At 42.5% G+C, this 15,234-nt stretch overlaps 1 protein-coding gene across 3 annotated transcripts in view; it reads left to right on the plus strand.

The window, feature by feature from the left end:
• Positions 1 to 270: 270 nt before the first annotated feature.
• The window catches only part of tango2 (transport and golgi organization 2 homolog), a gene marked incomplete at its 5' end in the record, with an annotated part of 28,372 nt that continues 13,408 nt past the window's right edge, over positions 271 to 15,234 (plus strand). For 2 of the 3 annotated variants that reach the window (XM_080766472.1, XM_080766473.1), the window contains 5 exons: positions 271 to 390; positions 989 to 1,114; positions 9,367 to 9,455; positions 13,006 to 13,125; positions 14,409 to 14,526. In XM_080766472.1, the coding sequence (XP_080622598.1) occupies positions 1,059 to 1,114; positions 9,367 to 9,455; positions 13,006 to 13,125; positions 14,409 to 14,526 (383 nt within the window). Of the gene's footprint in view, positions 391 to 988; positions 1,115 to 9,366; positions 9,456 to 13,005; positions 13,126 to 14,408; positions 14,527 to 15,234 lie in introns of those variants that run through there. The other variant, XM_080766474.1, reaches the window with a different exon arrangement.

A 15,234-nucleotide genomic window follows, 5' to 3' on the forward strand; every position in this document is an offset into this window, starting at 1 on the left:
ATATGAGTTGTCTTGTTTTCACTGAAGGGTGTCGCTTGCCAAAAAAGAACAGATCTACAAGTTATCGACGCGTAGCTATGAGTGCGACGCGACGTGTTGTTATCTTGTAGATCAGTCGAGGGAGACTTCTTCCGGCAGCGTACCACATGCTAGCCAATCAACGTGAGCGTTGGAACACTGTGGGGAGGTGCATTCGACATTAACTTTTACAGTGTCCGAATGGGCGGAAAACATACCGGACTCGACCGAACTGGCTTCAACCATTGAGGGCAACAAACGGGTGCGGACGACCGAAGTTTCAAATCGAGCCAACCCAATTCCGAGGGGACTGAGTGATCTAAAGTCTACAACACATTTAGTCGCGATTTTGATAACAGCAAGTGGGAGACAGTGAGTACTCTTTGACAGTCGGTTGACATAAATGTGCAAGACCACCCGCAAACTGAAATGACTAAAGACAACTTACCAAAAGTGATTTGCGACATAAAGTGTTGCAAAAGCTAAGCAAGCTAGTATTATTTGCCAGAGCCAGTGGTGTTGTGGCATTGGTTAGCTGAGGTTAGATATTGCTTGCTAGCTAGCTCTGTTCTTAATACATACAGCCAAATGTGTGCCAGTGTGATGGATAGCATATCGGATTCAGATGGCATGGTTTTGTTATTGAACTATAACGTTATGTCATCTGCAGTGATATAACTAACGCAGTTCTATTTCAGTTGCATAGTAACGTTAGCATTGAAACCAGCTTATTGTAATTGTCTATCTAGCTTGGCTTGGATCAATACTGATACTATTGTATTTTATCGAGTCTGACATTTACTTTCATATACGTATTTAAGTAAGTAGCTGTCTTCCCTGCGTGGGTCTGAATGATAACGCTGGATAGGATGGGATAATAATAGCAACTGCAGACAACCTTGATGAGTATTAAGGTAACAACTGTATATGATATGAAACGAACTGATATGTTATATTCATTTTCCTTCAGACATTTTCAGAATGACCATCCTTTGAAAGTGGACTGAGTGAGACCCTGTCTTCAATCCCTCAAAACCCCCATGTGTATCATCTTCTTCAAGTTTGACCCTCGGCCGGCATCCAAAAATGCCTACAGGTAACATGATCAACCCCTTTATCCTAACCTCAGGTGTGTTATGTTGGAAAGCAATTTTGCTGGAGTTCCAGCCAAAAATCGAATACCAACAAACTCCTCAAAACAATGTCGCCCCACTCGCCCTGGGCATAGAAATAAGTTAGTCATATACGCCGTATATGACTAACTCTAAACTTACTTCTAACCGTATTCTCAGTAAAACGGATACAAAAATACAAGAACAGCTCCACTGAGAGGTCTAAAACGAGGGCGAGTGTGTTTTAAGACTAGCATTCCGGATACCCAACAATCTAGTACATTACTCAGTCAGAGTTCAGGCCATGGGACCTGGGAAAATCAACAAAACCTTGAATAACATTGGCAGAGTACATCTTTTGAATATCTGTACTTTAGTATTAGTTTCACTTTCATATGACGTTCACTCCACAAATAATGTGCTTTTGACTCCACTACAAGGTCTAGGAAGGGACCCGGCAATATAATGTTCCATTACTACCTCGCGCTAATAAGTCTGATCTCTCTTTATAAGTTTGCAAATACATCGGAGATGCAAATATAATCAATTTTGAATGGATGAAGCCTTGGCCTGGAAGAGAGGTCATCAGTTGGTCTCCAACCTTCTTAGATTGTTTCAACCCTCAACCACTACACTCCAGTTGGCGGGTCAGCAGTGCCAAGTCATTGCCCCTCTCCTCCAGGCTTCCAGCTACAGATGAATCCACGGAGGTGCGCCCTGGCGCAGCCACCACTGAGGTGCAACCAGCACCGTGGGGAGGGCCACACCTGGCCAGCAGGGAAGGAAGTGACCTGCCGGCCAGGTGCAGCAAACCAGTGCTGACCACACCCCAACGACCACCGCGCCCAGGGCACCCCCCTGCTGACCAGCCCATTGTCCTTTCTCTCATGCCAGAACTAACAGGAGGCTCTCTCTGCCTTGTGTATTCTTGGGGGATAGCAGGCACTGAGAGGTCTCTCATTAATATTCCAAACGAGATGCTTAGTTAAGTCAGAAATCAGGACAGGCCTGGTCCGGCCGAGCGGTCCAGGCACCTAGGCTGGTAATCCAGCCTGACAGCGTGTCGTGGGTTCGAGTCCCGATCCCGACGTCCTTTGCTGCACGTCCCCCCAATCTCTCCCCCCTTACTGTCAAACTACTGTTAATCTGACGAAGGCAAAAAGCCCCAAAAATATCTATATATATAAAAAATAAAAAGGACAAAACATCGGCGTTATGATCAAAACCATGGAGAGCGGCGTAGATTCAGAGATAATAGCAAGTTTTGTCGGCCCATAAACAAGGAAGTGAATGGCTGCGTGCATGTGCAAAACATGTCTGGGAGCTCTGAGCAAGGCGTTGCCTAGCAACGCTGCTGTCAAGAAATGGATTTTAGCGATCCGGTTTTATACCATTAAAAAGGACCTCAGGGGGACTGCATGTAATTCAGACAGGGCATTAGTCCGACATGCGTCTGCTCCCGTGCTTGAGGTTATGGTTACGTTAGGAGATGAGGTGGGTTGTCATTTGTCAGACCAATGACTAGTAGTCTGACCAACGTCTTGGGCCTTCTATGGGTGAAGACGTGTGGGGACGTCCTGTGCACAATAGGTGTTAAAAAGAAAATGTACTTTTTTGTCATTTTGTATTTTTAACAGCAAGTACTCCAGTACTTTAACTCAAATACAAATTTGACTGAGCAACTTGACTCGCAAATAGTCGAGTAATATTTGACCAGGAATATCTTTACTTTTACTCTTTTACTACTGGAGTTGAGTACTTGTCTTGAGTACCACTGGTCATTGGTCATTATTTTTAAGCACTTTTGTTTAAGTATTTATGAAAATAGCTATTTCCATCGAGGGGTAGACTGTCACCACACTAGGTGATATTCACACAACACAAGAAGGATCCAGCTTGTGCTTCATCAACACTCATTATGAGGATTAATTGTTTGGAAATACATAGTGTATGGAGCTATTGCTTGCCCAATTACACATTCTTGTTCTTGTTCTGGCACTAAATGATTGAATATATGAGTGTTCTTCATTTACATGATCTGCCATTGTCCTAAAATAATTGGTCAGACAGAGGGAACGGAGATGATGCAACCCTTTCTATCTCAATGGCTATGGTATGCACACTTTGGGCTGTATTTTGCATGTCTTAAGTACCAGGTCTTATTCCCTAACTTGAGTAAACTAAAGAACTGGAGGCGTGATCAATGCCATTTGGCTGTTCTGAGTGGCCAAAGAGCATTGATCACGCCTCCAGGTCTTTAGTTTACTCAAGTTAGGGAATAAGACCTGGTACTTAAGACACGAAAAATGCAGCCCTTTGTATCCATAGCTAAAGATTGGACAGGAAGGTCACGCTGTTATTAAACTATTGTTGCATTTAATCATTCAGCGGGTTCCAGGTATTGCTCAAGAACACGTTAACAGGAAACAGGCTTGTTTCCTGTCAAACAGGCATTACAGGATAATTCACATCACACATACTAATTCTGTTATTAGACCGGTGATTGTTTTCCTGCTATAGTTACCTTACATTAGGCCTGTTCAGGATTCAGGAGTTATAGATAATTTGATATTGTGGTACTGAGCTTTAGCTTTGGTCAAGGGCAGATCATTTGATTGCCATCAGACTGGGTGAATATCCCCAAAGACTTCTATTGTTACTGTATTCACTCATTCACCACATCAATGCTGAACAAACTATAGTGGAAAGAATTCTCCACCCATTTTTAAAGCATTTCATGGACATTGCATGTGACCTTCCTCGCAGTGAATGCCACTTTCTTTCAGTGGGCAGGCAGCAGTGCAGACCTGTGGCCTAAGAGATGTCAATGTGACTTAGGGTGTGATGTCAACCTCGGCTTATTATAATCCCCCCTGGGCTTGGGAATGAGTGTTCTACCTGGCCTTAGTCCATCTACGAATATGTTGTTCCATTTTGCTAGCCTGGGCCAGCAAAAGGAGATCACAGGAGTATTTTGCACACTGACTCAGTCGGACCTAGAGGTGAACACAACTGCTGTACCCTTACACTGTTGCAAAGATGTTAAATCTGACCTCTGTCCCTCACAGAACAGTTCCCTTGTGCTGCAATAAATGTTAACATCCAAAAGGATAGACTAAACGGGTTGAAGATGGGACAAGAGACTTGTGAAAAGGGGGATCTAGTCAAATCTACAGTCCTTTGGGTGTGACTCAGTCACATTTGGAATTAACTTTGAATTCATTTCTAGACATCAGCCAAATGTTGGTCTATTTTAGTAGTAGCCAGTTGGATTTTCAACTATACTGGACAATGTAATAGCCTATAACTGCAGTGTATTAAATATATTGACACAAATTTGACTGGTGTAAACCATAGGTTCCCAATCTCAACCACTACTTGAGCCCCCCTCTAGTGGTACACAGAGGAGTCGACAAAAGTGGAATGAAATATTTATATTACTACAGTCGGGTAGTTCTTCTGACTAAGCAATTGGTTGAAATAGGCTCCAGCCGTGCTGAAATGGGCATGACCGCACACCTAGCTGTTAATAGAAGATTAACGGATTAATCACATTAGCTGTTGTGCTGATTAGTGATTTGATTGAGTTTTGTCAGAGCAATTTCTTAGGTGGTACCTTATACAGTATAAAAAGGTTGGGAACCAATAGTGTAAACCACTGAGATTCATTGAAAAATAATTGGATTATGTTAGAGTTCTAAGTGACAGCATCGTGAATAACAGCGATAGCTCAGCATCGCATTTAGAATGACAATGGCTTTACTCAAATCTCTTGCAGGACATCCTTATGTTATATAATGTTCTATCAGTCACCAAACATTCTGTACATTGTTGGATGCTGTAACCTAAAGTGTTGTAGTGCATGAAGGTACTAGCGTGACATACGGTACTATAGTCCAGGAAAGTAGAAAGACATACGGTACATAGTAGTCTGAACCACATACTCAACTGACCAGGCTAAAGTGGGTAAGAAATACACAAAATAATTATATGTATACCGTTTAGACTATACGAGTAGTCACATGTTACGGGTAACTAAAAATAAATGTTTGGTTCTTCCCAACCTATTATACAATACAATCCTCATAAGTACTGTAACAAATGTTTCCAGCTTTGATTTGTGCACATTAATGAAATGGAGAAAATGCAAAACCTCACATTCAAGTATTGTTTTCTCCGAAACTGTAAAGGCTAAAAACCAGAAGAGAATAACAAGCTATTCAAAAGTGTAACCAAGTTAGATATTGTAAATCAGATAATGTAGTTCGGAATAATCAAGACATGGCAAAGAAATTACATACAGAAGCAAGGTGTACATTTGTCAATAACGCATGGCAGGCTGGAGCTGTTGACTACTGTAAGTGAGGGCTGTGGAGTGTGAGGGTTGTGAACTGGGTGAGGGTTTATATAGGGACACACCTGGACTGTCATTGGTTAATGTGTCAAGGGGTGATGGCAAGCAACTGTCTGTCATTGACAATAAGTTGTGAGCTGTCCATCAGCCCTGCCAATGAGACAGCATGGTGAAAATTCACATGTGGATGTGAGGGTGCCTGCACTAACAATGATGGCCAGATGATCATATTTGTGAGGTAGTGGCCTAGGGAAACTCCTGTTATAGCGCCACCATGAGGCCAGCTGATGTAATTATTTTTTATTTATTTTAATATTATCCCACGATTTTGTAACCCAGTTTTCTTTTCACCCAGTGCCAATTATCTAATGTAATCCTGGGCGCTACACTTCCTCTGCCAACCTGGGGTGGCAGCGGACTGACCGCATGCCTCCTTCTATGCATGAGGAGTTCAAGCTGCTTCTTTTCACCTGACAGAGGGGAATTTCCCCGGCCGGACGTAGCGCGTGCCGCGTGGAAGGGACACGTTATTCCGACCAGTTCCTTTCCCCTCCATCAGGCGCCCCGGCTGGCCAGGGGGAGGTAGTTTTAGAGACCAGGATTACTGCATGTTTTTGTGAGGGTATCTACCCTAGGGGACACGGGGAGAACATGCAAACTCCACACAGAAAGGCCCTTTCGCCAACCCCCGCCTCGGGTATGGGCACAGCTGATGTAATTCTATTGTAATTAAGTTTTGTAATTATTATGAACCTCCCCTCCAAGTGTTGTAACTTTAGCCCTTACAGTTTCCGAGAAAAAAATACTTTAATGTGAGTTTTAGCATTTTCCCATTATAAGTAAATGGAAAATGTACCTGCTTAAAATGAAAATTTGGATTGCTCTTTCATTAATGTGCACAAATCAAAGCTGGAAACATTTGTTACGGTACTTAAAAAATAAGATAAAGCAGTTCCCAAGTAGGGACCTATGAAAGTCACGATAATGGCCTATGGCCCACCGTCTATCTCTTTGAGATTATTAAGTGGGGACATCATAGCTAAGCTTAGGGGAAATAAAATAATCTTTTCCAACCTGCACCCCACCACATGCCCTGGCCTGAATAAAGACATTGGTGGATCATTTTAATCCATAACATCACAACCTTTGACCTTGAGTGTGGTAAACAACATATTTGGGAAATTTTGTTATGGAAATGTTCTGTGTGGCTAATTGTGTGTATATGTGTGGCTAATGCAAATGGCTAGGCTGATAATAGGGGTACCATTTGAATTCCTGATTAAAGAAAATAAGATCTGGAATAATCCTTGACTGCTTGGGAATTTGCACAATTGTACAGCAGTTGAGTTGACTACAAAGGTTGTGAATTTCTTTTGATTGTAATTGTCTTATTTTTAGGCTCCTGCAGCCTTTGAAAGATTAATTTGGCTTGCTTGGGTAACCGGTGGTCTCTGTATTCGCTCTATTGAGATTAAAAATATCTGCTCACTGCTTGAAACAGATGGAGTGGTGGAACTTGTACTTGACCAGCATCGACCTCATCACTATTCTGTTGTTCTGTTCCCTCCGTATTAAGTTGTGAAAGTAAAAAAGAAAGTTGGATGACAAGGTCGTTCATAGGGTTACAATCATCGATTATCTTCTTTGCGATTATTCTATTGATTGCTTTTTGGATGATAAAATATAATTGAGAAGCTCTAAAATATTGTGAGATTGCATGAGATTAACATTTCACATAAACATAAGGCTATGTGGCATAAAGATACCAAAACAGTATCTCTCTGGCACTAGCACAGCATTACATAATGCATACATTGGCCAAGTTTATTTTCACACTTGACATTTTCATTTGTAGTTTTCAGAAAGGGAAGAAGAGAAAATAGATCAAGCAAAATATACATACCTGTATCATATACATTGTTTTTGGAATTGGAAGTAATACTTTTTCTTCTTCACTGGCTCATTCAGTCTCTCTCTATACGTATATAGTGTCACTAGTGATGAAACACGCCAAACAGTTCTTCAAATTAACTGTTGGCAGCTGGATACACATGAATTCCTTCTAGAAGTGTTTGGTTCTAATATGGGAGGCACACTTCTATTTCTTCCACGGCGAATGGTACGGTACAGAATGGTATGGTACAGAATGGTTCTGCCGATATGCTCCATGGGCTTCGGGTCTCAGATGGGTATGTTGAGCCATCCTATTCGGCCCATAATTTTACAGTCCACGCACACATGTGCACGCACAACTGAATAGAGCAGAACCGGGCTAAAATGTGTGACACTACTAGTTTTAACAGTGTAATTCATATACACAGTGACAGAGGTAATGGGGAAAGCACTAATAATGAATATTGCACGGCACTGTTGCTTCATGAAATAACTGACAGTAGTGCCAAGCTAGTAAAAGCCTCTGGAGATTAACATCAAACACCGTATTAGGGACAGCCCCACAACGGGAGGGCGCCCGGTGTGTGGCACTGTGTAATGACTGGATCCTGTGATGCTCATGGTTTTAACACAGTGTTTGGTGGGTCAGACTGAAAGATCCTTATGTAAGGTGATTAACGTGTAAATCAGATCACACTGGTGGCATCCCAGATAATTTAGCTGTGGTTGTAATTGGCTATAGTAAATATTCAGGGGAAGAGTATTGTTTCTATTGATCTGCAGTGTCACACAACTATTTCTATTGCAGTCAATTTGTTAACCCATTAAAACCAGGAAAGCATCCGTGTCATTTTTGAGTGGTGCAACCACTCCTATTGACAGCTATGTGTGTCCCTGGGTCTGGCCCTGGCTGGGTCCTTGGGTCTGTCTGAACACAAAAATAGCGTTATAGCGTTTGTTCACCACCAAGTGCCACTGTTGCACAGCCTAACACACACAGACACACACACACACACACACACACACACACACACACACACACACACACACACACACACAGGCCAGGGATGAGGGCTTGTACCGTACGTACAGTACAGCACCACTCACTTCAGATGGGTTTGATGTTTGCTTTGGCTATTCAAAAATTATACAAGCTCTGTACATCTGCTTTTTTATTATTATTATTTACATTTGTGAGAAATGCTGAAGTGTGAGAACTACTAATTTAGAAGGCAATTGTAGAATCGACCTCAGCTCGTAATGGGTAAAGAGAGTGGACAGACAGACAGACAGAGGGAAAAACTGAGAGGGTGACAGCATATGTCGGGAGTTAATGCTGGGGTTGTAGAAAGTTGCTCTATACTTTTTTTTCACAAATTCCCTGTTCCGTCACCACGTCTCCACTCTGAACCACTTCTCTTCGGCCATCTTCAAAGAGTGCTCCCTCCTTATTATATTGAAAAACACTCTGCTTGATGCTGCCTGGCAGCATCCAAGTACCCTATGAAACTTGGAAGGAATCAAGACGTGCAACACAAAGCAGCAACAGCAGAGCCCCAAAACACCACCATTGGTGTCAACAATCTATCAATCTTGGGCCGACTGCCAAACTCATTACCACCATGTCGACCACGATCAGCTGTCCAGATCCTATAGGGAGGATACTGGCCCAACAGGGAGGATGTGGGATCAAGTGCACCTGCTCCCCCTTGTGTTTTATTGCGGTACTAGCATAGTTTGGGATTGACTTGTAAATGAGTGTGGGAGAGGTGGAATAAGGATGATTGATTAGCTCAATTCAGATGTGAAATTTGTTGTATGAATGTATGTTATATGTATCCTGACTTTATAGATGCAGTAAGAAAACTATTTTCCTAGGATCTCCTAGCATAGAAGAAACATTGACTGCCCTCTCCAAATACCAGCATTGATCATGTCGAGGGAATTACCTCCACCCACCCACACACCTTTCTGTTGTCTCTTTATCAGGCTTATATTGGCTGCGAACAGAGATGAGTTCTACAACAGGCCATCCAAAGCTGCAGACTTCTGGGCCAATAACACGGAGATCCTCAGCGGTGAGTAGTTGTTTGCGTTATCTTGACCTATTTTGTTTAAATAAACCACACACTGAAAGCATATTGAAGTTTATTTGCACAGACGAGTAAGAAAAAAGTAAAGTGATACTGAGTGGCTAAGAGAGTGAGTATGTTGACGATGTATCATTCACAATGGGTTCCATCAACTAGCGCTAGGCAGAGTATCAGCATTTCAATCACACAAAGGTGTGTACACTAAACCTGATTTTGAGAAGATTATCATGCGAGACTGAATATTGTTTGGACAGTTTGACCCTTGTATTTAATGAGTTTATTGTTGTTTATTTGGATCCCCATTAACTACTACCTTAGTAGCAGCTAATCTTCCTGGGGTTCACACATAAAATACATTACATAATATGAAAACATTTGACAAGAAAAACAGTTCAAAACTTAAAATACAACCACATTTTAAAACAATTGATGATATGGTATTGTACATCATTGCATAAATATAACATCTTAACTCCCAAGCTTTCACCGCTCTTCCAAGTCTGCTTGACCAGGGAATATATTTCTTTTATGAGCTTCAGATAGGCAGTATTAAGGGCCTTTCAAATGTGAAGTGATATAACACGCCTATAGTTCATTTTTATGAGACCTGCGTTGTTGTGCAGAGAAGTCGCGGATGGGACAACGCAAGTGTATTTACGTGAGCGCGGTCCCATGAATTTGTTGGACGTGTGCTCGTTTCATGCACACTCCCACGACTCACCAGACCTGAATTCAGTTTAGCTTTTTTTTACGCTTGCCCCTCTTGAGCACAGCAGACCTCGTTGATCCAGGCAACAACATGTGCGTTTCTCGCTTCCCGTTTGAAAGGCCCTTTACTTGTAAAACCGACTACCCGGCACCAGGGTCTGCATTTCTATTGGATAGATATGTAGAAGATGTTACACTATATTGAATTACCGTACTCTAGAATAATAAATCACACACGTGTGAACTGAGTGGTGCAATTCTCCCCCCCCCCCCCCCCCCCCCCTCTCTCTCTCTCTCTCTCTCTCTCTCTCATTAGAGACACAGCACTACCCCTCTCTCTGTTTCTGGCGACCTCTACTGGTATAAATAAGTAACATACTCGTGCTCAAACAGGTACACAGGTACACAGGTACATGGACATTGCTGGTTGTAGGAGTGGTTGCACCACTCAAAAAAAGTGAGGGGGCGCTCTTACCATCATACGTCATCATACATCAAATTCCGTGCTCAGCCAATAAAATCATCGCTATGGGGTACACACATTGCTTAGCCAATCAAATCATCGCCATGGGTTACACGGACTGCAGCTTTACACTTGTTGCTTTTTACTGGTTTTGATGTTCCGTAAATTATCTGCTCCATTTGCTTTCAGACTGTCCATTCTCCTTTTCCCCACCGCACAGTAAACTACCCTAGTTTAATTGACTGATGCACAGCAGTCCGATACGTAACATGGCTACACCTTAGAAATCAATCACCCCCTTTTCCTGCTGAAGGAGGAAACACAAGAGATGGCCTCGGCTTGCTCACCCGTCTCCTCTGCCAGGGGTCAAGACCACAGCCTTTAATTGATGGCTGCTTTTATGTGGTGTGACAGAAATAAATAGCCATGGCTTATCTCAGAGACGAGGGCAGCAGTGCTAGTGATGATGTGAGGTCTTAAGGATACCGCATAAGGAGAGGGGAAGTATAGCTATAGCTCACAGAGTGACTCGGAGTTGCCCCATTGCTAATAGACTACTACAATTTACAAACTGTAAGTTGGCTGAAGTAAGGAGTTCTGTCAGGTGGAAGGTGTGACAAACCTGCTGAATACAGCTCTCTATACACTGCACAGACAGTTGGCTTGTGTGGTGCTAAAATTAGAGCTTGATATTCACTTATAACAACAACAACAGTATGAGCATGGCCACATGCTTAAATAACAATTTATGAAACAGCCCCTCTCTGCCCTCATCCCTGCCACCCCGCTGCTATCAACGGGCAACAACAGACTGAGCTGGCTCAGCCTGCAAGCTCAGTCACTACAACTGATGACCTGTCATAACCATGTACACACTGACTGCACACACTGCAACTGATTTTCGTTGCTTTCCAACATTTATCAACGGCACGGTGATGTCGCCCTGGTGTGTGGAGGCTGTAAGACCGGTAGACCGCCCTTGTTCAAAGTTGATGAAGTTTGACATGGACCCTTCTCTATGATTCAACAAAAAAAGCTTATCCTAAAATATTAGTGTAGTTTATTTTCAAACCAGATTTTAGCTAAATTATACATGCATACATTATACACAATCTACTAAATTAAATCATATTAAATCGTATCGATTACTGAGATGGTTAAATCCTGTCTCAGCTTAATCACTATGTGCTTCGCTCTTCAAGTCCGTAACGTATACAGTATAAGCCGTATTTAACCCATTTAGACTGTACGACGTGTGGGAACATCATAACTAGTGCATTTTCATTGATGGGGGCAGCGGTGGCCGAACGGTTTGCGGAGCGGTCTTGATATCGGAAGGTCGCTAGTTCGTATCCCCGGACCGGCACGTTAAAATTACCATCGCTGAAGTGCCCTTGGACAAGGTGTGTTTACCGTTCACAAAGGCTCGGCGTGCGTAATCTAAGGAGCCCTTAGATTCCGAACCCCCGAACCCACCTCACCCCTGCCCACTTTGACAGGCTGGAATGGCTTAGGGTCGACGACAGAGTACAGAATCTTGCAATGGGTCTGGACCACAAGATTCGATACACCACCAAGATACCTGTCTAAATACTTCCTTTATGTAAACGAAGTCCACACCCACAACACCAGAGGGAGTGCAACAAACCATGTACAGTACAACCCAGATTCGGCACAAACAAGGGACTAAATTATTTTCGCTCCTATGCCACCAAAATGTGGGACGCCCTACCAACAGTCATTAAGACATGTGAATCCCTTGACTCCTTCAAAACCGCTCTCAAAAGGCCACCTACGGACGGCTGCAATTCGAAACTGGCCCCCGTAAAATCTGAATCCCCCCTACCACCCCCCCTTTTCCCCCTCACTGTATATGTTTATTTTCCCTTTTTGCTTCCTTTATGATGAATTCCTGTTCTTTAACTATATAGAAGTGTCTATTTGTACGTTTCTAAATGTTTTGATGAATTGAACAAGTGTAATGCTTAATTGGGTCGTCCACTCACAGTTAACATTCTTTGTATTGAGATTTGTGCTTGAAATGTATTGTAATTCTGCAAACTGTTAATAAATATTTCAATCAATCAATCACACTCTCCGTGGTTTTGACCAGATGAATATACTAAGCTCTTCATTTCTGACTTCAACATGCCTCTCGTTCAAAATATGAAGCGAGCGATCATCAGCGATTTATATCGTAATCTTAGCGAGGTAAGCAAGCAAAATTATGTCTCCCGGTTTTTTCCCGGAACGGAAGGGGGGTGGGGCCTTACAGAGTAAAAGCGGCCATATCTTCCCGGCACCCCGAGCTCTATTTTGAAAGAAATCCTGGCGCTGATTTTGTTAATAATTCTGCATTTCTAGGACTTGACCAGGAATACGGCAAAGAAGGAGGCTCATGGCTAGGAATCACCAAGAGGGGCAAGTTGGCCGCTATCACCAACTACCTAGAAGGACGGGCCAACCCTGAGGCACAAGGGCGAGGTGAGGGGACAAGTTACCCCAAGAATCATCACTACTGTATGTCTGAAAGAGCTTAATGTTAAACTATGCATCACTGTTTTTACATTATGTATGGGCTCCATCTTGCGCCACCCTTATCCCTGAAAGTATTTGCCATTTTTTATTATTTTGAAAAACATTTTAAAATTGTTCAACTAGCCGATCTACATCGAGACATTGTGATATTGTAGATCGGCTATTTGAACTAATTTTTAAAGGTTTTTTTTTAATGGTAAAAAATTGCTAATTAGTTTAGGGATAAGGGTTAAGGGATGGTGCATGATATAACCCTTTGTATTTACTATTTACCTGTCACCTTAATCCTGAATTAATCAATACAGTGGCCACTTACTGAACAGTGCCCAGGGGGCAGTTGGGGCTTCTATTGGTTGCCCATGGCCATTTCAACACAATGCTGGGAAGGACCAAACCTGAACCTTCCAATATCCAGTCGACCGCCTCTTCTTGAGGCACTGCCACCTCTACAGTGTAGAGCAGTGGTTCTCAACCTTTTCAGACCGTGACCTCCCAAAAGAATCATATTTGAACTGGGGACCCCCACCCTGATAAGCAATTGTAATTGTAGGGCATTACATTTAGTTTTACTCTGTTCCACAGACAAACACGCAAGGCATTGTGAGCTTGTAGATAATCTATTTTCACAATTTCTATATTATTTGACAATTTGGCCAATAGTTTCTTGATTACGTTTGAGGCAGTAATTTAAATAAAAAAATGTGGGTCACTTTAGGCCACTTTAATGTCATCTGCGCCGTTCTGCGGATCTCCAAAAATCATGTGGGGACCCCCCCTCCTGGGGGTCCCGACCCACAGATTGTGAACTGGTGTAGAGGAGGACAATACAGTAAAAAACGAATTAAATGTAGAAAATCAAGTGTTATGATCAATTGGTGTAAATGGGCTGCCTTGATAATCTTTACGAGTGAAGGTGTGTGGCCTCATTTTGGCACATCCTCTCAGTAGCTCCCCAGATGTCCACCGCAGATGTTTCCTTACCTTTGGGACTCGCGTCTTTGTGTTAGAGCAGCTTTCTAATTGTTTGCTTTCCCTCATGGTTTCAAGGCCACATCTTTCAATGTCTCGTTGTTGTTTTAAGCCTGGGTAGTTTTCTCTCCTTGCTATTTTCTAAATCGAGACTGATTAGGCGGCAGATTGAAAGCAGAGAAGGTAGTAGTAGGATTTGACGTGAGCCCCGAAACAGAGGCCATGGATAATACAATATTGCAATTTTTTTTGTCTTTTAGGATTTCTGGTGTCCAACTACTTAGCGGACAGGGACGTGGACAGCCACTCCTACCTGAGAAAGGTCTCAGCAGAAGGCCACCTGTACAATGGCTTCAACCTCATCACGGCAGAGTTCAAGTAAGTTAAAGGTGTGGTGAAGTCCTTGAGACGGGGATTAATAGCTTCAGTCTCTTCCTCCACTATTCATGACTGGAATAGGGATCCGATGGTATTTCCGACGGAGCATTAGGAACAACAGTCGGACTACCACTCAAACATGTGCTGCTCCCATGCTTGCGGTTATAGTTAGGTTAGGGTTTGAGGTAGGTTGTCAGTCTAATGACTGTCGGACCAATAATGGTGTCGGAACTGTCGGACAAATAATAGTGTCGGAACTTTTGCACGAGCATGCTCGTATAACACAGCTTTGACCTAAGCAAATACAGTATAGTAGGCTATATCATACCTTTGACATGCAGGGTGCTTTGTCAGCAGATACAATCATCAGATACAACAAATAATAATTTAGCAGAACTGCAAGCATATGACAATTGCAATTATTATTATTTTTTTATATAGGGCTTGCAATTAGCTTTTTTACCTAAAATGTAGGAGCACCAGAATTGTTTTAGGAGCACCCACCAAAATGTAAGATGAACCAATATGTTTCTTTTGAGTCCACCTATTTCCACTAAGGACGCAAATTGTGATTGGCCAGAATGAGATGATGTATGATGACGTATGTTAAGAGTGCCCCTCACTTCACACAGGTGTGAAGTGATTTTTTTAAATTAATAAAAACAACAATATCACATGAAATGGTTGAGTCTGTGTTGAGTCAGTTGG

This window comes from Protomyctophum bolini, assembly GCF_963924005.1.
Source record: "Protomyctophum bolini genome assembly, chromosome: 6".
NCBI classification, from domain to species: domain Eukaryota; kingdom Metazoa; phylum Chordata; class Actinopteri; order Myctophiformes; family Myctophidae; genus Protomyctophum; species Protomyctophum bolini.